Raw genomic sequence first — 22,970 nt, 5'->3', positions numbered from 1 at the left:
CACAGGTCTGTACAGACAATACATGTGAGTGTGTGCATGTGTGTGAGCATGCACAGGTCTGTACAGACAATACATGTGAGTGTGTGTGTGCGCACGGCTCTGTACTGACAGCACGTGGCTGTGTGTGTGTGTGTGTGTGAGAGAGAGAGAGAGAGAGAGAGAGAGAGAGAGCATGCATAGATCTGTACAGATAATACATGTGAGTGTGTGTGTGCGCACGGATCTGTACTGACAGCACATGTGTGTGCATGTGTGAGCATGCATAGGTCTGTACAGACAATATATGTGAGTGTGTGTGTCCACACGGCTCTGTACTGACAGCACGTGGCTGTGTGTGTGTGTGTGAGAGAGAGAGAGAGCATGCATAGATCTGTACAGACAATACATGTGAGTGTGTGTGTGTGTGTGTGTGAGAGAGAGAGAGAGAGAGAGAGAGAGAGCATGCATAGATCTGTACAGACAATACATGTGAGTGTGTGTGTGTGTGTGTGTGTGTGTGTGTGTGTGTGTGTGTGTGTGTGTGTGTGTGTGAGAGAGAGAGAGAGAGAGAGAGAGAGAGAGAGAGAGAGAGAGAGAGCATGCATAGGTCTGTACAGACAATACATGTGAGTGTGTGTGTGTGCACGGCTCTGTACTGACAGCACATGTGTGTGCACGGATCTGTATAGACAGCACATGTGTGTGTGTGTGTGAGCATGCATAGGTCTGTACAGACAATACATGTGAGTGTGTGTGTGTGCACGGCTCTGTACTGACAGCACATGTGTGTGCACGGATCTGTATAGACAGCACATGTGTGTGTGTGTGTGAGCATGCATAGGTCTGTACAGACAATACATGTGAGTGTGTGTCTCCACATGGATCTGTGCTGACAGCACGTGTCTCTGTGTGACAGAGAGAGAGAGAGTGAGAGCATGCATAGATCTGTACAGACAATACATGTGAGTGTGTGTGTGTCCACGAATCTGTACAGACAGCACGTGTGTGCACACGGATCTGTACAGACAATACGCATGCGCGTGTGTGTGTGTGTGCGCGCGAGCACGGTCATCCCCCACCATCTTATCAGCAAATTTGAACTTGGCCCCAGCCAGACGCAGCTGTCAGCAGCTGTCAGGTTGTTTTTTGAGACACCACCTGATATTTCTGAGGGCGTGTTTGGGCTGGTAACCCTGATGGAGCTGGGAGTGAGAGGGACTGATTCTGATCTCAGCGATGCTGGCATAAATCAGGAGTAACGCTATCTGATTTTATCAAAGGCCAGGGCTCTACGTTAGGCTGGCATTTCCAAAGGATCTTATGTAGTATCTGGGCACCTCACAATCCTTAACGTATTTCTTCTCACAGTGCTCCTGTGAGGCAGGACAATTATTCCCAGCACGGATGGGGAAACTGAGGCACAGAGCGGCTGCATGACTTGCCCAAGATCCTACAGGAAGTCTGTGTCTGAGCAGGAAATTGAATCCATCCGTCCTTCATGCCCATCTACCTGTTCATCTGCTAACTACAGCCGCTGAGGTGCCAGGCAGGCATTAATAGTTAATAAATACTAACAATTAGCAACCAACTTCATCCCACCGGGGGCTGCCTGGATTTTCAATGCCCGTCTCTGCTCAGAGAGGTATCTGCACATGTGGCCTCTGGGAGGATCTGGAGTTTGATCTACTCCACAGCTGTTTCAAAGGAGCGGATGGGGGGGTTTCAATTGTACTCTGATCGTTTATAAAAATTCCTGATAGGGGAAAAAATCTTAAATCCAGAGGAACGTCTGCCAAGGCGACGTGTGAATCCAAAACCAAGAGCCGACGAGAAGGCCAGAGGAACTGGCCAGGGCCGCCCGGGGGGGAGGGGGGCCAAGTGGGGCAATTTGCCCCAGGCCCTGGCCCCAGCAGGGGCCCCTACGAGAATATATTATTCTATAGTATTGCAACTTTTTTTTATGGAAGGGGCCCCAGAAATTGCTTTGCCCCAGGGCTCCTGAAACCTCTGGGTGGCTCTGCAACTGGCAGGGAAGGACCATACCCCCAGCGGCTCCATTTTGAAAACGTGGGGGTCCGGGAAAGCTTTCCCCCTACACTTTCCTTTTGGGTTGCAAACTGGGGAAAGGAGGGGGCGCAGAGTGCAGTGAAATAGGAGGGCCGAGGTGTTGGGCCTGAGAAAATGCCGTGCCAGAGATCGATACCACCCAAGGAGGCAAGGAAGGCCGAGGGCGCCGGGGAGGGAAGCGTGTGGAAGCGGCGGAGAGATGGAGAGAGCGTAACACGGGTGGGGAGAGCAGCAGACGCTGCAGCGCCCTGGCAATCCGTCCGTCTGTGATACATCGCAGCGTTCTCTGAATATTTGCCGCGTCCGCCCCACTTGCCCCCAAGGTGGAAAAAATGACTCCATCCCTTCTTAATACCAAGAGGCTGACATCAGGGTCCCCAGCGGGCAGCCATTGGCCCGGCTGGCCGGCCAATGGGAAGGGCTCCCCCTCGGACATGCGGAGGGGGAAGAGTCGGAGAGCAAAGACTTTTAAAAAGTTGCAGGGAAAGAGGCAGAGGCGCAGAGGCCACCGAGCAGGGCTCCCAGCTCCAGCGAGGCCGGAGGCGAGGCAGGCAGGATGTCCACCGCACACTTCAACCGGGGACCGGCCTACGGGCTGTCGGCGGAGGTCAAGAACAAGGTAAGGGGGGGATCGCCCCCCAGAACGCCAGGGTGGCGCAGGATCGGGGCCAGTGGCAGCTCGGGATGTGGGACCACGCTTTGTGGGTCCATACTGCCTTGGAGGATGGGCCCGGCGGCTCCCAAGGACGAGCCATCCTCAGGCTTCAGGGCAGATGCTGGCCACCGGCTGGGGGTCAGGAAGGAGCTGGGTCTCCGTGGGAGAGGGTCGCACAGCAAGGGGTTTGGGGATGGTGGAACACCTTGGGAAGGACTGGTGGTGGGTGGGTCCGTTAGTATGACCCAGGGTGGCAGGGATGGGGAGGCACCGTGCTGGATGGGCCCATGGGTCTGACCTCATGACTCGTAGAACCCCAGCCAGCTTCTCTCTGCCCCTCTAGCTTAGAGCAGGGAGCAAAGGAACCAAGACCCAGTGGGCTGCTGGGGGAACAGGATTGAAGGAGCACCCCTCACCAAGCCCCCCCCCTCAGCTGGGCAAAACAGGGGCTTAGCCCAGGGACCGGGGCCTGAAGGGTTGCAGACGGGCAGGGAAGGGGGGAGGTGTTGGGTGTGCCCCCCATGGGCTGGGAGAGGATGTCCTATCATAAAAGAGTCTCTAAAACAGCAGGGCAGAGGGGAGGCAGGGAAATGGCCCAGAAGGACCCAGGAGGGTGTGTTTGTACAGCCCCTTGCACAGTGGGCTCCTGGGTGCTACCGTAATACACCTAATAAACATGACTGATGACAGGGTAGCAGGACAGGTGTGGAAGCCCAGCAAAGGACTGAACTGGGGAGGGGTGTGTGTCTGGCAGAGATCAGGGTTCCAGTGCCACTGCCAGGGCTAGCCAGACCTGGAGACGATCCTCCCCCCCACTCCCCGCTCCCCCCTCTGACAGGCGCCCAAAGCAGACTTGGGGGGGACCTCCCTTATTCCAAGCTGGATTCCCCCCCACCCTCGCGAAGCTGCTCAGGCTTCCACACCCCCTTTGGAGACTGATGTCCAGGGGGGAGGGGGGCACCAGAGCCCCATGTGCTCCCAACACACCCCTGCCAAAGCACTGGGCATTTACCATGGGGGAGGGGACAGCCAGGGATTCCCCCCACCCCCAACTATCCATCCCCAGGCTCAGCGCCCACCCAGGGTGCAGATCAGCCCTTTTTCTCTCCAACTTTCCCTGTGGGGTGTGGGGGCATTAGCCCAGGCTGAACAGCACAGGGCTGAGATCTGAGACACCCCACCCCCACTGACCAGACAGGCCCATGCTGGCCAGCACACAGCAGTGGCCTGGGTCCTATTCTTGCCTCTGCCACTGGCCTGCTGGGTGATCTTGGGCAAGTCATTTTGCCCTCCTGTGCCTCAGTTTCCCCACCTATACAATGGGGACAATGCTCTTGAGTTCCTTGGCAAACACAGTGGAAAGTGCTAGGTGAGAGCCAGGGAAGGTGATTAAAGCATCCTCCCCCCGCACCCCGGCCTATGACATCTAGAGAGGAGAGCCATCTCTGCCCCCATCCCTTGGGATACAGATGGTATCTAAATCCCTCCAGCCCCACGGCCCCTCCGGCTTGAGTTATGGCCACCCCTCCTCCAGCCCCCCCAAGAGCCCAATCCCCCCTGGCCAAGGAATGGCAGCCCCCAGCTCCCTAGATCCCACCCTCCACTCTCCTACCCACTTCCCCCTCCGGCTCCAGCACGTGCTGGACGTTGCTACCTTCCTCCCCACATGCCCAAGAAAGTGTGACCGCATCTCCCCTCCCCCCGCTCAAGATGTGGCCCCACCTGCCCTCCCCACTTGTAAAGCTCGCCGTGGTTTGCTCTCTGACCTCACGGCCTCCTCCCGGTGCTCTCCCCGCTGCTGGCGCGGGAGCCTTCTCCTTTGCAGCTCCAGCTGGCAGGAAACAAATCTCCCTGGGCCCCTCGCCGGCTCCCCGGTGCTTTTCAGGTCTCAGCTGGGAATATCGCCGCCCCGGCCCCTCGCTCAGGAACATCTCTTCCCCCCCCCAGCCCCTCACTCAGGAACATGTACCCCCCACCCCACCGCCACCACCCCAATCAGGACTCAGCCAGGACGTAGCTGGTAGGAGACACGACACTGATACAGCAAAGTGCTGCTATGGCTCAGGGAGTGGGGTCTAGCGGTTAGAGCTGGGGGCTGGCAGTCAGGACTCCTGGGTTCTAGTCCCAGATCTCACACTGACTCCCCTCTATGGCCTTTGCCTCTCTGTGCCTCAGTTTCCCTATCTGTAAAATGTGGGTAATGGCTTTGATGCTGAAGTGCTGGGCGTGATCCTAATCCCCAGATCAGGGCATGAAAGCACCGGGGGGGGTGTGTGCAGAGGGCTGGCCAGATACCAGGATGAGGGGCGCAGTACACAAGGCCTAACTAGCTTAGATCATGTGTTGCTTCCTACTGGAGCCAAGAGGAAGTGGTGGGGGCGCCTCTCTCTTTGCTTCGATGTCCCTGGAGAGCCAGGTGAGGGGACCTGGGATATCACCCCCACACTGTCACTGCTCCCCAGTATTATATACTTCCAGAGAGCTCTTCACCCCGAAGGAGCCCAGTGCACTTTGAGGTCCTCCCACACACACAGCCCTGCTAAACTGCAGCCACCTCTGGGGTGGGGAGCAGCCAGGAACCACGGGGAGGGAAGTCAGGCCCCAGATCCCCGTGGCAAACCCCAGCAGAGGTAACAAAGGGGGACTCTTCCATTCGGCACAGCCACTGAGTGAAAGGACCCCCCCCCCCCGCATCTCTGAATAGCAGGGGAGGTCGGCCTCGGCACCCCCGAAACTAACACTGATCTGCACCCCTCCCACACCAGAGGGGCCTCCCCTGAGAAAGGGGCAAGATTCTGTACCAATGCTGGGGGGCCCGGGCTCCCTGCTCTCAGGCCTGGCCCTACTCCCGAGGGGCTCCCCAGACCCGGTGTTCAGGGTTTCGGGGTTCACCTCCTGCTTTCCTGCCACTTGGCGCCTCCACCGCTGAGACGAAGCAGGGCTCCCCGCACCCCAGCCCCAGCGCTCTGCATCCCTCGTGCCCCCAGACGCATCCCCTGGGAGGAAAACCAGCTCCAAGTGCCGGGATCCTTTGGGTGCTCACGGCTGGGGCCCAGCGAGGGTTAAAGACGCACACCTCCTCCCGTCCCACCGCTAACCGCTACTGCTGATCTGTGGCCCCCACATAGCCGGGGAGGGGGAGTCACCCTGCTTTGAATTCTTCAGCTACCTTTCTGGCCAGCCTGCTCGGTGCCCAGCGGCCCGGCGGCGGGCTGGCCATATATGGTTGGCTTTGGGGATTCTGCAGAGCCGGACCCGGGAGCGGGCGGCTCTATATAAGGCATGGTTTGCTTTATAAAGCCGCTGGGGCCCAGGACCCTGGCTGTCAGCGCTGAGAGATCCCAGGTGGGGGAGCCACCCCAGGCCGGAGAGATGGAGACACCCCCTTCCCCCCCAGCTGCTTGCTCGTGCCAGCTGTCAGAGCCAGACGCTGGGACGAGGGGGATCGGTCCTGGGCAGCCGAGGCCCCTCCCAGGACATTGGCCTGGGATCCCCCATTATCCCCCCTGCCCCCCAGATTGCGTCTGCCCTGCAATGGAGACAAAATCAACCAGCTGGCCTGGGGGAGCGGGGGGGGGGCGCTCCGGGCCAGGCCCTGCCAGCACCAGCGGTGGACCCAGAGTGACCCCAGCCCTTGTCCCTCTCAGGGGCTCCCCTGGGTGGGGGCACCTCAGGACACCCAGGGGGAGGGAGAGGGCTGATGCTCCAGGCCCTTCTCTGGCTGCTCCCTCTGTTCTCCCCACCCTCTGGCCAGACCATGGAACCTGCTTGTTGGTGCTCCCTAGGGAGGAGGGCAGTGGGGGTGTCAGCTAGCTCAGCAGAGTGACTGTGGGGCCACAGGGCTGGAACTGAGCTCTGGCAGGGACTCAGTTTCCCTCCCATGGTGTGGGGGGACAGGAGACCCTGGTTTGGAACAGTACCAATTCCCAAGCAGGCTGCGCATGGGTGGCCAGAGGAAATGGCAGATCAGGTATCAGCCGCCCGTGGGAAGGTGAAAGGGGCCTACTCCTTCCATCCAAGGAGGGGAGCAGGGCCTAGGAGTTAGAGCAGGGGGGCTGGGAGCCAGGACTCCTGGGTTCTATGCCCAGCTCTGTGAGGGAAGCGGGGTCTAGGAGTTAGAGCAGGGAGGCTGGGAGCCATATCCCCAGCTCAGGGAGGGGAGGCTGCAGCTGGGATCATTCGAGTTACACCAGGTCCCAGCTACCTGCCCTGCAGGGGCCCCAGGGAGGAGGCGGAAGAGCAGGGGCCTGGCATGATCCACTGGGCTGGGCATGTGGGGACTTCCTACAGCAGCTGGCATCCCTGCCGGGCTGACAAGGGGCAGTAGCTGTTCCCAGCGATGGGACGCCTGCTCGGGGGAAAGGAGCTTTGCTGGATCTCAGCCAGGCTGCCAGTGGGAGAGCGGGGTCCGTCCCAGAAACCACTGCTGGAGCTGGCACTAACCGGGCTCCTTCCTGCCATCCCAGCGAAGAGATTGAGGCCTGAACTCCCCCCCACTCCCGCCTAGGAGCTGGCAGGGTCCAGAGGTGTGGGGCTGGGAAAGCCAAATTAGCCCCATTTGATACAGAGGGAAACTGACTCATGGGGCACCAAAGTAATTTCTTCCCCAAGCTACAGAGAGTCTGTGCTGGACGTAAAACCCAGAATCCTAACACATACACCCCTCACTAGTTCCCTGGATCTGGGAACGGAACCCAGGAGTCCTGGCTCCCCACCTCCACTCTAACCACTAGACCCTGCTCCCCTCCCAGGGCTTGGGCAAGAACCCAGGAGTCCTGGCTCCCACTCACCCCTGCTCCCCTCCCACAGTGGGGGGGGGAACCTAGCTGCCTCCCAGCCCCCCCTCCCATTCTAAACACTAGCCCCACTGACAATCCCTCCTCCCTGAAGTGTCACCCAAGCCCCCAACTGCTGCAGCAACCAATGGGTGACACATGCAAGGGGCGCAAGAGAGCATGAAGACTGGCTCCCCCCCACCCCCCAAATTAATTAACTGTGCCCCTGGAGGTTTGTTACTGCAGGGCTCCCGGCCCGCTTGTGGGCAGGGGCTTTGTGCTGATTGGCTTGTTATGGTAGGGTTGCTGGATGCTTTGTTATGGTAGGGGGTTGCTGGCCAGGTCAGGGGGTGCAGGTCAGTTTGTTATGGTAGGGTTGCTGGCCAGGTCGGGAGGTGCAGGTCAGTTTGTTATGGTAGGGTTGCTGGCCAGGTCGGGAGGTGCAGGTTGGTTTGTTATGGTAGGGTTGCCGGCCAGGTTGGGGGGTGCAGGTCAGTTTGTTATGGTGGGGTTGCTGGATGGTTTGTTATGGTAGGGTTGCCGGCCAGGTTGGGGGGTGTAGGCTGGTTTATGTTAGAGTTGATGGTCAGGTCGGGGGTGCAAGCCGGTTTGTAATGTTAGGGTTGCCGGCCAGGTCAGGGGTACAGATCGATTTATTATGGTAGGGTTGCTGGATGGTTTGTTATGGTAGGGTTGCTGGCCAGGTCGGTGGGTGCAGGTTGGTTTGTTATGGTAGGGTTGCTGGCCAGGTCGGGGGCTGCAGGTCGGTTTATGGTAGGGTTGCTGGTCAGGTTGGCGGTTGCAGGTCGGTCTGTTATGGTACGGTTGCCAGTCAGGTCGGGGGGTGGGTGGGTACAGGTGGGTTTGTTATGGTAGGGTTGCTGGATGGTTCACTACGGTAGGGTTGCCAGTCAGGTCGGAGGATGCAGGTTGGTTTATGTTAGGGTTGCTGGCCAGGTTGGCGGACGCAGGATGGTTTGTTATAGTAGGGTATCTGGCCAAGTCGGGGGGTGAAGGTCGATTTGTTATGGTAGGGTTGCCGGCCAGGTCGGGGAGTGCAGGTCGATTTGTTATGGTAGGGATGCTGCATGGTTTGTTATGGTAGGGTTGCTGGCCAGGTTGGCAGGTGCAGGTCGGTTTGTTATAGTAGGGTTGCTGGCCAAGTTGGAGGGTGCAGGTCAATTTGTTATGGTAGGGTTGCTGGATGGTTCGTTATAATAGGGTTGCTGGCCAGGTTGGGGCGTGCAGGTTGGTTTATGTTAGGGTTGCCGGCCAAGTCGGGGAGTGCAGGTCAGTTTGGCCGACCAGGTCAGGGGGTGCAGGTAGGTTTGTTATGGTAGGGTTGCTGGCAGGTCAGGGGGTGCAAGTTGGTTTGTTATGGCAGGGTTGCTGGCCAGGTCAGGGGGTGCAGGTCAGTTTGTTATGTTAGGGTTGCTGGATCGTTTGTTATGGTAGGGTTGCTGGCCAGCTTGGGGGTGCAGGTCGGTTTGTTATAGTAAGGTTGCTGGATGGTTTGTTATGGTAGGGTTGCCGGCCAGGTCGGCGAGTACAGGTCCATTTGTAATGGTAGGGTTGCCGGCCAGGTTGGGAGGTGCAGATTGGTTTGTTATGGTAGGGTTGCCGGCCAGGTGGGGAGGTGCAGGTTGGTTTGTTATGGTAGGGTTGCCGGCCAGGTTGGGGCGTGCAGGTTGGTTTATGTTAGGGTTGCCGCCCAGGTCGGGGGTTGCAGGTCAGTTTGGCTGATCAGGTCAGGGGGTGCAGGTTGGTTTTTTATGGTAGGGTTGCCGGCCAGGTTGGTGGTTGCAGGTCAGTTTGTTATGGTAGGGTTGCTGGATGGTTTGTTATGGTAGAGTTGCTGGCCAGGTCAGGGGGTGCAGGTCGGTTTGTTATCTTAGGGTTGCTGGATCATTTGTTATGCTAGGGTTGCTGGCCAGGTTGGGGGGTGCAGGTTGATTTATGGTAGGGTTGCTGGCCAGGTTGGGGGTGCAGGTTGGTTTGTTATGGTAGGGTTGCCGGCCAGGTCAGGAGGTGCAGATTGGTTTGTTATGGGGCCAGGTCAGGGGGGTGAAGGTCGGTTTGTTATGTTAGGGTTGCTGGCCAGGTCGGGAGGTACAGGTCCATTTGTAATGGTAGGGTTGCTGGATGGTTTGTTATGGTAGGGTTGCTGGCCAGGTGCGGGGTGCAGGTCGTTTTGTTATGTTAGGGTTGCTGGCCAGGTCGGGGGGTACAGGTCCATTTGTAATGGTAGGGTTGTTGGATGGTTTGTTATGGTAGGGTTGCTGGCCAGGTGTGGGGTGCAGGTCGGTTTGTTATGTTAGGGTTGCCGGCCAGGTCGGGGGGTGCAGGTCGGTTTGTTACGGTAGGATTGCTGGATGGTTTGTTATGGTGGGATTGCCAGCCAGGTAGGGGGTTGCAGGTCGGTTTGTTATGGTAGCGTTGCTGGCCAGGTTGGGGGGTGCACGTTGGTTTATGTTAGGGTTGCCAGCCAGGTCAGGGGGTGCAAGTTGGTTTGTTATGGGAGGGTTGCTGGACGGTTTGCTTTGGTAGGGTTACTGGCCAGGTGCGGGGTGCAGGTCGGTTTGTTATGTTAGGGTTGCTGGCCAGGTCGGGGGGTACAGGTCCATTTGTAATGGTAGGGTTGCTGGCCAGGTGCGGGGTGCAGGTCGGTTTGTTATGTTAGCGTTGCTGGCCAGGTCAGGGGGTGCAAGTTGGTTTGTTATGGGAGGGTTGCTGGACGGTTTGCTTTGGTAGGGTTACTGGCCAGCTTGGACAGGGGATTTCAAGGAAGTCTGCGAGGGTGAGGATGCAGAACATTGTTTGGGAGGCACAGGGGCAGCATGGTGGGTGCCGTGGGATCAATCCAGCGGTGCTGGTGTGGGCTCCACGCTCTGGGGCTGCAGTGCTTAGGGCCAGCACAGAGGGGAAGAGGGCAGTTTTAGCCTCAAGGCCCTTTCAGAGTCTGACCTCAGAGCCCAATGGAGGCAAAATTTAACACCCACTGTCCCTAGGAAGCGGGCTGAGACCCACCAAACACATGTCACAGGGTCCCCTGATCAGCTCCTGACTGCAAACGACACCGTCACTCCCCCCCCCCCCCCCGCTGGATCAGAACCAGCTCAGTAACAAAGCTGCATGGTCCAGTCCCTGCCTCCCTGAGCCAGTCAATGGCCTGCCCGGGGGCCGGATGGGAGCTGGCACCCCCTAGAGCTCAAAGGCCCCGTGCTCCATTCCTGAGCCAGCCACACCCCTGGAATCGGCCTTCTGATAATAACCATATGCTTAATGGCAGCCTGGGTCCCATCTGATCTTGCGCTTCACACACCCAGAGAGATGAAACGAGCAAATTCCTCGTTAATGGAGCTGAGGATCACCTCGGCGCTGCCCCAACTTCCCAGCTAGCGCCATGGGCCGCCGCCAGGGTTCTGCCTTCTCTCCCACTGAAATATCCCCACCTCGGCCAGGGATAAATCCATGAGGATCTGAGCCAGGCTTGGCCCCATTTTTCTCCCAAGTTTGGTGAATTCTTCCTGCAGGGGCTGTTGTCTGTTTGGGTTGGCAGACAGCCCTGGCACGGGCTGGCTGGAGCGAGGAGATAGGCCAGGCCCCAGGAATGTGAGCGCTCACTCGCCTCCCCGGCTGCAGCAGCACGCGGCCAATGGGGTAGGGGGGAGGAATACGGTCACAGCACCTCTGGGATACAACCCAGCATCCTGGACGGGCCAGCCTGGGCTCTGGCAGGTGCCGACTCCTGGGCCGTGGTCTTTCCCAGCTGCCCCTGCACAGGCTGGCTCGTCCGTTAGATGCACGGGACTGGTCGACCTCGGGGCTTGAACCTTCTTCTGCTGGGCTCACGCCACGGTGGGCAGGGCCTGGGAGCTGCCAGTGCCCCAGCTGGACACCCACTGGCTCCACACCATACAGAGTAGGGTTATCCCAGCATTCCTGCCTCCCTTTGTGCCTCAGTTTCCCCATTCATGCAATGGGCAGTGTGCTTCTCTGCTGGCCAGGGGCAGGTCGGTATGACCAGGACCCAGGTCCCACGCAGGGAATGGCGGGGAGGTTGGAAGCTGTCTGCTAGGAGGGAGCTTGCGGGACACAGAAGGACCGAGGAAATCAAAACGGACATGCTGCGTGGCTGGGACCTTTGGGGCCAGTACCCCACCTTATGGCTCCCGTACATCAGCGGAATAAGGGCAGTCCTACCGTAACACATGGGCCTGCCAGGGCATCTTCGCCTCTCAGAGCACATTAGAGACACATGCCCCCTCCTGCCTCCAGGACAGGAGATGCTCCACTGGGCCGACTTTAAACAGGGAGGATCCAACCTGGAAAAAGGGGGTCCCTGGAGGAGGGGCTAAAGGTGGGTGGAGGGATCGGGCTTTTTAACTAGAGCAGAGCAGGTATATTTCAACCGAATACAAGGAACAACTTCTTGGACACGTCCCTGCCCTGTTAGCTCCCGCAGGTGGACTCCAGCCAAGGGGCCAGACGAGGCTGCGCCCAATCCACTGTGCAGGCAGATGGGGGAAATCACATCCCGGTCTTCAGAGCTAAGGTGCAGGGGTCAGGAGGGGATTTCTGCCACCGTGGGCAGCGCTGCCTAAGGGGCAAGGCACAGGCTGAGGTTTGCACCCAACCCCCAAGGTGTCGCCGGCAGTGGGAGCGGATGGAGAAGCAGCAGCCGCCCTGGTGAGCCATGGGCCACGAGTGGCACAGAAAATCTGAGTGACGTCTGGGAAGCAAAACACACAAGACGTGAAATGATTCAACAGGTGTCATGACTCCTAATCCCCTCCCCTCCCCAGCCAACACAACCACTGGACCCCACTCCTCTCCCGGAGATGGGGATAGAACCCAGGAGTCCTGGCTCCTGGCTCCTCTTGCTCTAACCACTGGACCCCACTCCTCTCCTAGAGTCCTGGCTCCCAACTCCTCTAGCTCTAACCACTGGACCCCACTCCCCTCCTGACTCCAGGCCCACTCCCTGCTCCACCAGACCCCACTCCCCTCCTGACTCCAGGCCCACTCCCTGCTCCACCAGACCCCTGCATCGCCCAGAGCTGGTGTTGGAACCCAGGAGTCCTGACTGGGTCAGGTTCTGACTTACGGGGCCTCCAACTGGACCTCTGCTAACATCCCTTCTCAGAGGCTGCTGGAAAAGCAGCTCCAGGCCCTCCCGCCACTGGCCTCCCAATCAGCTCTCAGGCTCTGGTTCCGATCCCAGCCTGGTGCAGCCGGGCCTGATCGCCATTTGGTGACATGAGTTGCCCAGGTCTCAGAAACCCCCCAAAGAGACACTGTTACCACCGGCACTAATTTGGTTCCAGTATGTTAGTTTCACTACACACGAGGTGGGCACTGGCTCTGGACCGGACTCAGCCAGGGACTGGGGAGCCCTCATGAAAGTCTTCCTAATGGCGGACGGGCAAGGCAGGAGTTCTGCGCACCCTCTGAGTGGCCCCCGCAGACCCCAGCCAGGGGAGCGTAGCGACCACAAAGCCGGCAGCACCCGAAAGCCATGAAACCGGCAGCCTGACCTCCTTGTACTCAGGCTGCCAGAAGTGCCAGACCTGGTGCCTTGAACTCCGGTGCCCTGCGCAAAATGCCAGTAGTGAGCAGTACTGTCTGCCTCGTTATTTTCTGGCTATGGGGCCAAACCGATTCCTGGTGGCACTCCAGAGTCAATGGACTAACACGAGGAAGGAGAAGCTCTTTCCATCGGCGGCGGAACAGCTGCACTTTCCACCCCAGAGGTGGCCGCATTTCAGCAGTCAGGGAAGTGCAGGTCTGGACTCAGGGTGCTCCAGAACTCACGGGGGAGTTTCATTGTTATGAGCCAATACTGAGGCGGCGGGGAGGCAGGGGCCACAGCTTGCTAGTCGGGAACTCTGCTTCCCTTTGCGAGCTGCAGCCCACCCCCAATGAATTAATCCCTCTAGCTCCTTTCCTGGCAGCCAGCGTGGGACTCGCCCCAGGGCAGGGAGTTTGGCAGAGATGGATCATAAACATGTCAGAGCTGCCTCTTGTCATTCAAGCCTGGGCTTCCCAGGAGAACAGGAGCTAAGCATTTCTGAGGCCATAATGGGGCACGGATGGCTGCTTTGGGGGTTCAGCCGGCCCTTAGAAGGAGCACAGGGACCTGGTGCAGAAGCACATTTCCAGATAAAGAGGTTTGACTCTGGAGATCTTTTTCCCCTGGCAGGGCCGGGGCCAGTGCAGCAGCTGCAGCAGATTGGCTCTGTTTTACCAGAGAGGAGGGTACGGGGGTTACCTAGACCCAGGCCACTCAGTCTGGGGCGCTTTCTGCCCCTTCCAGATGCAGCGATGCGCCAGGCGGGTGTAGAACAAAGCCCAGCTGGTGCTAGTATTTGTATGGCAGTCGCCCCCGCGATCAGGGCACCACGCGTCAGGTGCTGCACAGACCCAGAGAGCGAGAGTCCCTGCCCCAAAGAGCTGAAGATCGTCCTCTGCATTTCACAGCTGGAGAATTGAGCCCAGAGGGACGCAGTGACTTGCCCCAGGTTGCACAGGAGGCTGTGGCCAGTTCAGTAACCACAAAACCAACCTGCCTCAGGGCAGACCTGCCTCCCCAGTTTGGGCGGGGGGTACAGCTCCACTGCAGGAGAAAATCCATCCACGGGAAAATTCATTTGTTCTGCTGGTGCTTCCTGTCTTTTGGGGGTGCATATTCCAGGAGATGTGCTCCCAAACTGGGGGCTGCTCAACAGCAAATTGGTGTTAGCCGGGGCAGACTGCTCATTTCCAGATGCTGTTAAAAGCAGCTAAAAATCATGAACTGTCCCGGGAACAACGTGGATCACCAGACTGGACCGGACCAGGGCCCTAGGAGCCTGTCTCCATGGCCAGCACCAAGGAAGATGCAAGACTTGCATGTAGACAGATACAGTAACTCCTCACTTAACGTCACTTAACATTGATTCGATCTTACGTCCCCGCTTAATTACAGGACATGCTCCATTTAAAGTTGTGCAATGCTCCACTATAACATCTCAGTTGGAAGCCCCCTTATCAGCTCCCCTACGCCCCCCCGCCGCTCCCGCCTGCCAGCAGACCCCATGGATCAGTGCCTTTCCCCTCCGCCCCCCACAGCAATCAGCTGGCTTGGGGCGTTCAGGAGGCAGGAGAAGGAGGGGGAAGAGCAAGGATACGGCGTGCGGAGTAGAGGAGAGGGGGAGTAGAGGCAGGTTAAGGGTGGGGGCTTGGGGGAAGGGGAGAGTGGGTGGGCTGAGGGTTGAGCCCCCCGCCTCTGGGGGGAACCTGCCACTGCTGCGCAACGTGCTTCTCCGAGCCTACAGCACCTTCAGCCTCCTCGCCTGCAGGGCCAGTGGGCTGTGCCTGGGGGGGGGCAGGGTAAGGCAGGGACACCGCCCAGCTATAGTACTGTGTATGGCAAAAACCCAGTTCCCTGGAACCTAACCCCCCCTTTACATTCATTCTTATGGGGAAATGGGATTCGCTTCACATCATTTCATTTAAAGTCGCATTTTTCAGGAACAGAACAACAGCGCCAGGTGAGGAGTTCCTGTATGGGGTAATCTGCCCCCAAGAGCGAGAGATTGGCTGACGCCTGAGGTTTTATATCCCGTCCAAAGCTACTCGCTATTCGAACTGTGGCGAGTTTGGTTATCCCCAGAAACGTCCAGTCCCTCTTTGAGTCTTGCGAAGTTCGTTCCCTCCTGCGGCATGGAGTTCCGCAGTCCAGCGGGACACGTTTTCGTGTGTTTCTAACTGGCTTCCTTCATGGGCCTGTCCCCTTGTTCTCGTGCTGTGAGACAGAGAGATCAGAAACGCCCGCTCCCCCAGCTCTAGCCCCGGCGTTATCTTGTGTACTTTGATTGTGTCGTCTCTTATTCGCCTCCAATATCTGCAGCCTCTCTTCAAGCGGGAGATTTTTTTTTTTCCTCCAGGCCCCTGATCATTGTCATCACCCATCTAACTCCCCAACGTGCTGGCGGTTCTTTCCCGGGAACCAGTTGCAGAGCTGGCCATGGAGATATCAGTCCCGAGCCACTGGGATGGGAAGTGGGGGACCACACACTGGTGAAAGGTCCACAAACTGATCCTGATTACACAGTGTGCAGATCTGAGATGGTCCCGCGCTAGCAAACAAGCAGTAACAGTGGGTTTAAAGAAATACTGGAAGAGGTTTGTGGCAGCCCAAGGGCCCAGAGACAGGACAGTCCAGTGGTTGCAGCTCTAGCCTGCAGCCAGTTCTGCTAGATGCCCTGTGAGAAGAATAGGCAAGTCATGTAGCTGCTCTGTGCCTCGGTTTCCCCAGATGCACAACAGGCTGCTCCATGCCTCAGTTTCCCCAGATGCACAACAGGAATAACAGCGCTGCCCTGCCTCCTGGGAGGTTTGGGGGAATATATATATTAAAGCCTGCGAGGCGCCCAGACGCCCCGGTGATGGGGCTGGCTACGCAGGTTCAGAATTCCCTAGCAGTCCCCACACAGGGAAGACCAGGGCAGAACCCAATCCAACAGCTGGAAGCTGAAGGGGCAGATTTTGCCCGACCGTGGCGATTAACCATCAGTGCAGCTACGCGGAGGGACAGGGCTGGACTCTCCAGCACTCGGAGCCAGAGAAACTCAAGCTCATCCCCAAGGGATGCAGGGATCACAGGGGAAGTTCTCTGGCCCACACCCCCCAGAAGGGCCAGCGGGCCCCTTCTGGCCTTGAAGCCTACCCTGATATCTAGGAGTATTTGTACCCAAATCAGCCTCTGGCTGTTCTCAGGCTCCGCCCTGGACAGGCGATGGGGATATTGGCCTGTGCTGTGCAGAGGGCTGAGATCAGCAATGGGGGACGCTTGCTAATGGGCCCAGCAGAATGCCAGGGCGGGGTATGACGCCAACAGGGCATTGCCTCAAACAAGGTGTGACCCGGGGCGTTGCTTGCCCAGTTCTGCCGCTCGCCCCTCACCCAGCGGCCTGGCACACGGCAGCTCAGCCATGCCCAATATCCTCTGGCTCCGTTACAGCTAGCCCAGAAGTACGACCCCCAGCGGGAGCAGGAGCTGCGGCTGTGGATCGAGGACATGACGGGGGAGCGCCTCGGAGACAACTTCATGGAGGGGCTGAAGGACGGCGTCATCCTGTGCAAGTGAGAAGGGGGGGCCTGCCCTGCTGGGGGGGGAGCAGCTCCCCAGCAATGGGGGGTTGGGATCCCCTGGCATCGTTCTGCAAGACTTGGGGTGGGAGCGTGGCCCAATTCCAGTCACACCCCAACATCTCCCCTCCCAGCCGGGTCCCCCTCAGTGCAGGCTGGCCAAGACCTCGGCCAAGAGAGGGCCCAGGGAACCCGTCTGCCGCAGGCAGGGCTCCCCCGCTGGAGTCACTGCCGGCTGCAGCACTAGGGGGCGCTGTGCTACGGGAGGGGCTGAAGCACGATCCCTGCAGATCCCATAGTATTTCCTGCCTGACGTGGGGCGTTAGCCCAACCCCCGCAGTCACATTCTACCCGGGGCCCTTCAATTCTCCGGCCCACCCCCCCACCTCATTTCAGCGGGATGTGGGCGTCCCCCCTGCTGCTCGTAGATTGGCATGCGGGCCCCGCTTACCAGCTCCTGCGTCCCACCCCAGAGCCAGCTGCCTCCCATCGCCCCACCACACTAAACCAGTTCTCGGGCCTTCTCCTTGCAGACTCATCAACAAACTGCAGCCGGGCTCCGTGAAGAAGGTGAACGAGTCCACTCAGAACTGGCACCAGGTGAAGGCTCCCTCTGGGCTCGCGCTGCCCCGGCCGTGGGGCCTGGCTTAGGACCCCGCCAGGGTCACACTAGACAGTATCCTTGAAGCCAGTCCAGCCCTCGGGAGACTCTTCCCCGGCTGTGTTGGGGGCCCAGGCTCCCTAAGGGTGCTGGGAGAAACCCCAGGAAAGGGTGGGGTTGCCCAACAGGGAAATCTTTGTGGGGAGAGAAAGGCACTGCAGCCTTCCTCAGCTGGAGTAATGGGAGGGCAAGGCAAGACCCAGCTCTCACCCCGTGCACAACGGAGCCCTCGCCAGCACAGGGAGGCGTTAAGCAAAAGCCCCCGTGATGGGAGGAGAAAGCCCAGAGCGTCACGGCAGATGACAAGGGAGCAGGGGCCCCTCTCTGTACTCTGGGAAGACAATACTTGGGGTCCTGCATGGAGAGCTGGGCATCTCCGTGGGGCAGGGAGGGGGAGTGGAGGCTCAGCTGGGACGCTCTGGTGGGTTGGAGCCTTTCAGTCCTGCTGTGACACCGTAGGAATCCCGAGAACGGTTGTGGGGGAGAGGGGTGTCGTCTGGTGCTGGGCTCGGGCGGGGTGGAGCAGCCGGGACACACTGGCTGCTCTGTAACCACCTGCTGTCCCGCCGCAGCTCGAGAACATCAGTAACTTCATCAAGGCCATCACCAAGTACGGCGTGAAGCCACACGACATTTTCGAAGCCAACGACCTCTTTGAGAGCACGAACTACACGCAGGTGCAGTCCACCCTGATCGCCCTGGCGAGCCAGGTGAGTCTGGCAGCGGCAGCGCAGCTCATCCAGGCCCCTAGCACAGCCCCACCCGGCAGGGGGTTCCTGGCACGGCGAAGGCACCGGAAAGACCTTCGGGGGGAGGTGGCGCCCCTTGGCCGAGACGCAGGGCGCGGGCGCTGCAGGCGACGGGCGTCCTTCCAGCCCCCTGCTTCGGGGGCAGGGCAGACATGCTGATCAGAACCAGCCTCAGCCACTCCATGCCAGACCCACTCAGGAATCAACCCCTGGTTTGCTGATCGCCCTCAGCACGAGGGGCCAGAGCCGGCCAGGACTAGCTGGGCTGCAGCGATGGGTGGGACTGACATAGCCGTACACCCCCCCGAACGCACAGATTCATGCTTGAAGTCATCTCCCCTCCACCCCCCTGGGGAGGGGGTCCTCCTCTTACTCACCCACCGTGGCTCACAGCACCAGCCTTGGCTTTGCTGGCAACACGGGAGCTGGAGACGGGGCCTGGTCCCCCCACTCCAGGCTGGGCCGTGGGTATCTGCAGCAGGGGGTGTGGAGGGCAGGGAGATTTACCCCTCCAGCCATCCCCATGTGAGCCCTGTTTGCTCCCACCTCCCCCCTGCAGGCCAAGACAAAAGGCAACAAAGTGAACATGGGTGTGAAATACGCCGAGAAGCATCAGCGCCGCTTCCAGCCGGAGAAGCTGAAGGAAGGACGGAACATTATCGGGCTGCAGGTCTGTGACCCCCCTGCCCCACGGCCCCTTGGCAGCCCCAGGAGCTCAGAGACAGGAGGCCAGAGATCAGGTCCTAGCACCATCCCTTGCAGGGCCCAGAGGAGACACAGACGTGCCCCAGGGCGCGTAGCTTTTAACAGCCCCGAGGAAGCCCAGCTGATGCAGCTGAGGTTGCTCTGTGGCTCAGCCCCTGGTGTCACTCTGCCCCCGCGAGCGGCTGCAGAGCCCAGCCAGGCAGGGGAGCGGGAAAGCCATCGGGTCCTTTTCTGCCCCCTTGCCCAGGGCTTCTCTAACGTGCGACAGCCCCGTTTTGTGCAACACCCGAGCTGAACGCAGAAACCTGGTGAGCTGGAGGCAGAGTTTCACTACAGCTAGGCAGGAGATACCTGGGGCAACAGCTGTTCCCAAACCTCAGCCAAGGGTGGGAGCTGGCAATCCCTTCTCCCACCTCCTAGGCATGGTTGGGGACTCCCACTCCGCCCGGGCGACAGCTCTCTGGGCATCATGGTGCCAACCTCTGTGGCAAAGCCTCGTGCCAAGAGCAGAGGCCGGCTGAGGGCAGAGATCGGGTCTCGCAGGCAGCCAGCGTGAATCCACGCACTCGGTTCCACTCCACTTCTCCTTCCAGATGGGCACCAACAAGTTCGCCAGCCAGCAGGGCATGACGGCGTACGGCACCCGCCGGCACCTCTATGACCCCAAGCTGGGCACAGACCAGCCCCTGGATCAGGCCACCATCAGTCTGCAGATGGGCACGAACAAGGGAGCCAGCCAGGTAGGAGATGCGAGCCAGGGAGAGCAGGCGTGGGAGCGGGAAAGGGATGTGGGGCTCCCCCCGCCCACCCCGGGCCCAGCCTGCTGCCATTCGGTGGGGGGCGGGGGGGACTAGCGTCTAGAGAGGAAAGCCTCCAGGTCCCTCTTCCGGGTATTCTTGAGCCTTCGCATCTGCTCAGCGTCTCCCGTCCTGTCCAACTAACCCCCCTCCTCTCCCTGCAGGCGGGCATGACGGCCCCAGGGACCAAGCGGCAGATCTTCGAGCCCACGCTGGGCATGGAGCACTGCGACAGCCTCAACGTCTCCCTGCAGATGGGCAGCAACAAGGGCGCCTCACAGCAGGGCATGACTGTATACGGGCTGCCACGCCAAGTCTACGACCCCAAGTACTGCCTCCAGCCCAACTACGCCACGGTCGGCGAGGACGAGTACAACCACAGCCAACACAACTTCTACAACTCCGAATGAGGGGCCGGGCCGGGGTGAGGCCGAGGCCTGGACTGATCAGAGACACACGCAGCCAGGGCGCTAGAAGAAACTTTTTTAAAAAAAAAAAAAGCAAGTGATTACTTTAAAAAGAGGAATAAGAGGAAATCCCGACTGCTCCCCCTGACACTAACCTGCTTAGAGAGGGCGCCCCAATACAGCTCCCCCACCCCCAGAAACAAAATCCAGCCCTGTCAGATTCCCCCCCCCCGCCTTTATTTAAGTTGCTTTCAGATGTATAATCCAGCACTTGACAATGCACAGACCTAGAACAAGCCTCAGTTCAATCAGGAGTAGCTGGGGTGGGGGGAAGGACAGATGTAGGCGTGAAAAGCCAGAAACATTAGTGAGTTTTCACCATTAGCACCAGCGTCTCGGCTCTGAGACACTCACCCCCATCTCCCCACCCTCACCCAAGTGCTCTAGAAATGCCGCCGCCCCCCGCCCCCCCATCCCCTTCGCTAAAGCAAGGGGAACAGACAAGTTGGTGAAATGAACCGGCCTGCGACTGCATTCACTGCTTGATGGCTAAGCGCATCTAGGTAGAGTACTTCCTGCTCGACTGTCCAGGCATTCCCCGCGATCCCAGCTGTGTAACACCCCAGCAGTAGTGGCCTGAGCAGAGCAGACACAGGGGAGGGTTGGGACTAGCAGTACAGGAGGAGACGGAGCATGTTCGAGTTTAAACACACGCACTCCCCGGTCCCTGTCAAAGGTTCTCCTAACATTTCTGGGCTTTGAAAAGGGACAGATGCCTCGTCTGTAAATAAGAGTCTCCGGGTGTGTACATAAGAGGCTCCTCTATATACACCCCCTGACACACACTTTCCATCTACCACCAGGCCAGCACCCCCGACTAACCAGTTTTTATGTCGGCAGGTTTTCCAGTTGCAAGTCTAAGTGAGAAACCCTCTCCCCGCACACGAACCCCGCTGAGCTCCTGGAAGGGTAACCCACTCAGCCGCCTCTGCTGTTGTCATGTTGTTAGGAGTAGTTTGGTGAGAATCTAATGTATGGGGAAAATACGAGTGAGAACTACTGAGATAAGCCACTACATTTCCTACAGGACGGGCTGCCTTTAAAAGCCTGGGAAGATTTCCCTTACTCTGCATGCTGGCAAACTAAACACTTTAAAAAACCAACTCCAGATCAAGTGACTTATAAACTGATATTACGGCAGTTTGTAATTTTCTGCTGATGAGCACTTTTTAATCTCTCACTGTGGCACAATAAAACAAGGAAAAAAACAACCCTATATTTTCTAAACCTATTTCTAATCTTCTTTAAGAGCTTCCTGGACATTTGTCTTCGCAGGTGAATCCTGCGTGTAAAAAGGAAAGGCAAAATGAGATCTAGTCAATTGCACAAAGCCAGTCACATCCAAGCCCTCTCCTCTGCTGTAGTCCGTGGTGCAACCACTGTTTCCACGTGCCTCTCTTGTGGGAAGGGACCCGTCTTACGGACCTGTCTGGCCCAGCTTAGCATATTATTACAGCACCTAACAGTAAACGTCAGCACAAATATCCCCCATTTTACAGATGGAGGAACTGAGGCCTGTTAAACTACCTGACTTGCCCAAAGCCTCAACGGAAGGTTGTGGTGGGGCAGGACCCCACATCTCTCGTCGGCACCCCAACCCCGGGGCCATCCTTCTTCTATACAGGAAGTGCTGTCAGAAGCACAGGCAAACCAAAGAAACACCACCTTTGTCTCCCCTCCCCGATGCCGATTTCTAGCACTCTTGGCTTTACAAGTGCACAGATCGGGTCCAATGACTGCAGACAGAGGGTCAGCCCCACGGCGTCCCTTTAACAGAACAGGCTGCATAGCTAATACCGACAGCTAGGCGGGTTTCCCTCCTCCCAGGATGCCTGGGTCGACACAGGCTAGTTGGCAATGTCTGATCAAGCTAAAGAGGATCAGTGAGTGTTTAAGTGCTTTCAAGCCTTCTGTAAATGCTCATTTTCCAGCAGGCATCAATGGTAAGATGAGTTCAGGTGCTCAAGCCCTGTTATGGCTTTCTGCCGGGATGGATTGATTTACCCCCGTGCAGCAGGGAAGGGTCACTGTCCCCTGGAACAGGGGAGACGCTGAAGTACTGTGATGAAGTGACTTGTCCAAGTTCCTGCTGGTAACTGAACCCTGGCCGGCTGGCCGGCTACAAGCCCCCTCCCCGCTCAGTCTGTAAGCCCCATTACCAGCCGGTGCACAGGGCCCTAGCCAGTAATTTAGCACTTACACAGAAAGGCTTTGACAGCCGCCCACAAACGCTGCCGGATGTGGGGAGAGACGGGCCCAGACTCAGATCCGGCGGCTCCACGTGCTGTAAGATCGGCCACCAGGGGGTGATGTGCACACACGCAGGCCCACGGAACCGCTTCCACCAGCACATCAGCCACCCTTGATCAGCTCCGTCCTCTCCCGCGGTCACAGGCAGACGGATGCTCCTTAGACACCCCACATTCCCCCTTAAAAGCCACGTTACCCCTCAGGAGTCTAGATAAGCGCTTTGCAGGGCTAGAGCCGCGTCCAGGAGACGTTGGCACTGCAGGGACAGTCTCTCCATAACTCTTCTGGTTACAAGTCTCCGCACCAGGTCCAGGAGAGTTTGCGATTATGTTCTTGCCATGACACGTAGCAGCCATGCTCCAATGCGTCTGTTAGTCTACAAGATGCCACAGGACTCTTTGCTGCCGTGGCAGCCATAGTAAAACGCAAGCAAGAAACCCAGTCGACACCGCGTGGCTCTGCTTCGGGGGTTCCTGTTAAGGTCTTCAAAACAAAGGTGAAACGGCACACGTGCCTTGGAGGAGCGGGGTAGCCCAGCAGGACGGAGGTAACACTGCAGCAGGGCTGGGAGTGGGGGAAGAGACCCGGCTTCCTTCCCATCTTCATCCGCGAACGGAGCGTGGGAAGGAGCAGGACTTGGGAAGACCACACATAAAGAACTGATGCTACAGGCCTGTTCTCTGCTTAAAACCAACACCGGTAAAGCTATATCCCGGGGGGTGGAAAAACCAAA

The 22,970-nt window shown here is 58.5% G+C and overlaps 1 protein-coding gene across 1 annotated transcript; it reads left to right on the top strand.

The window, feature by feature from the left end:
- Window positions 1-2,520: 2,520 nt before the first annotated feature.
- On the top strand, window positions 2,521-21,198 carry CNN1 (calponin 1). Its single transcript, XM_030545867.1, has 7 exons — window positions 2,521-2,665; window positions 16,481-16,602; window positions 17,142-17,208; window positions 17,842-17,979; window positions 18,578-18,688; window positions 19,317-19,463; window positions 19,685-21,198. The coding sequence occupies exons 1-7, from the start codon at window positions 2,603-2,605 to the stop codon at window positions 19,928-19,930; spliced, it is 894 nt and encodes a 297-aa protein (XP_030401727.1). The 5' UTR covers window positions 2,521-2,602; the 3' UTR covers window positions 19,931-21,198.
- Window positions 21,199-22,970: the final 1,772 nt, after the last annotated feature.

This window comes from Gopherus evgoodei, unplaced genomic scaffold, assembly GCF_007399415.2.
Source record: "Gopherus evgoodei ecotype Sinaloan lineage unplaced genomic scaffold, rGopEvg1_v1.p scaffold_40_arrow_ctg1, whole genome shotgun sequence".
NCBI classification, from domain to species: domain Eukaryota; kingdom Metazoa; phylum Chordata; order Testudines; family Testudinidae; genus Gopherus; species Gopherus evgoodei.
The sequence above is the reverse complement of the archived record's forward strand: the minus strand, read 5'-3'. Positions and strand labels throughout refer to the sequence as shown.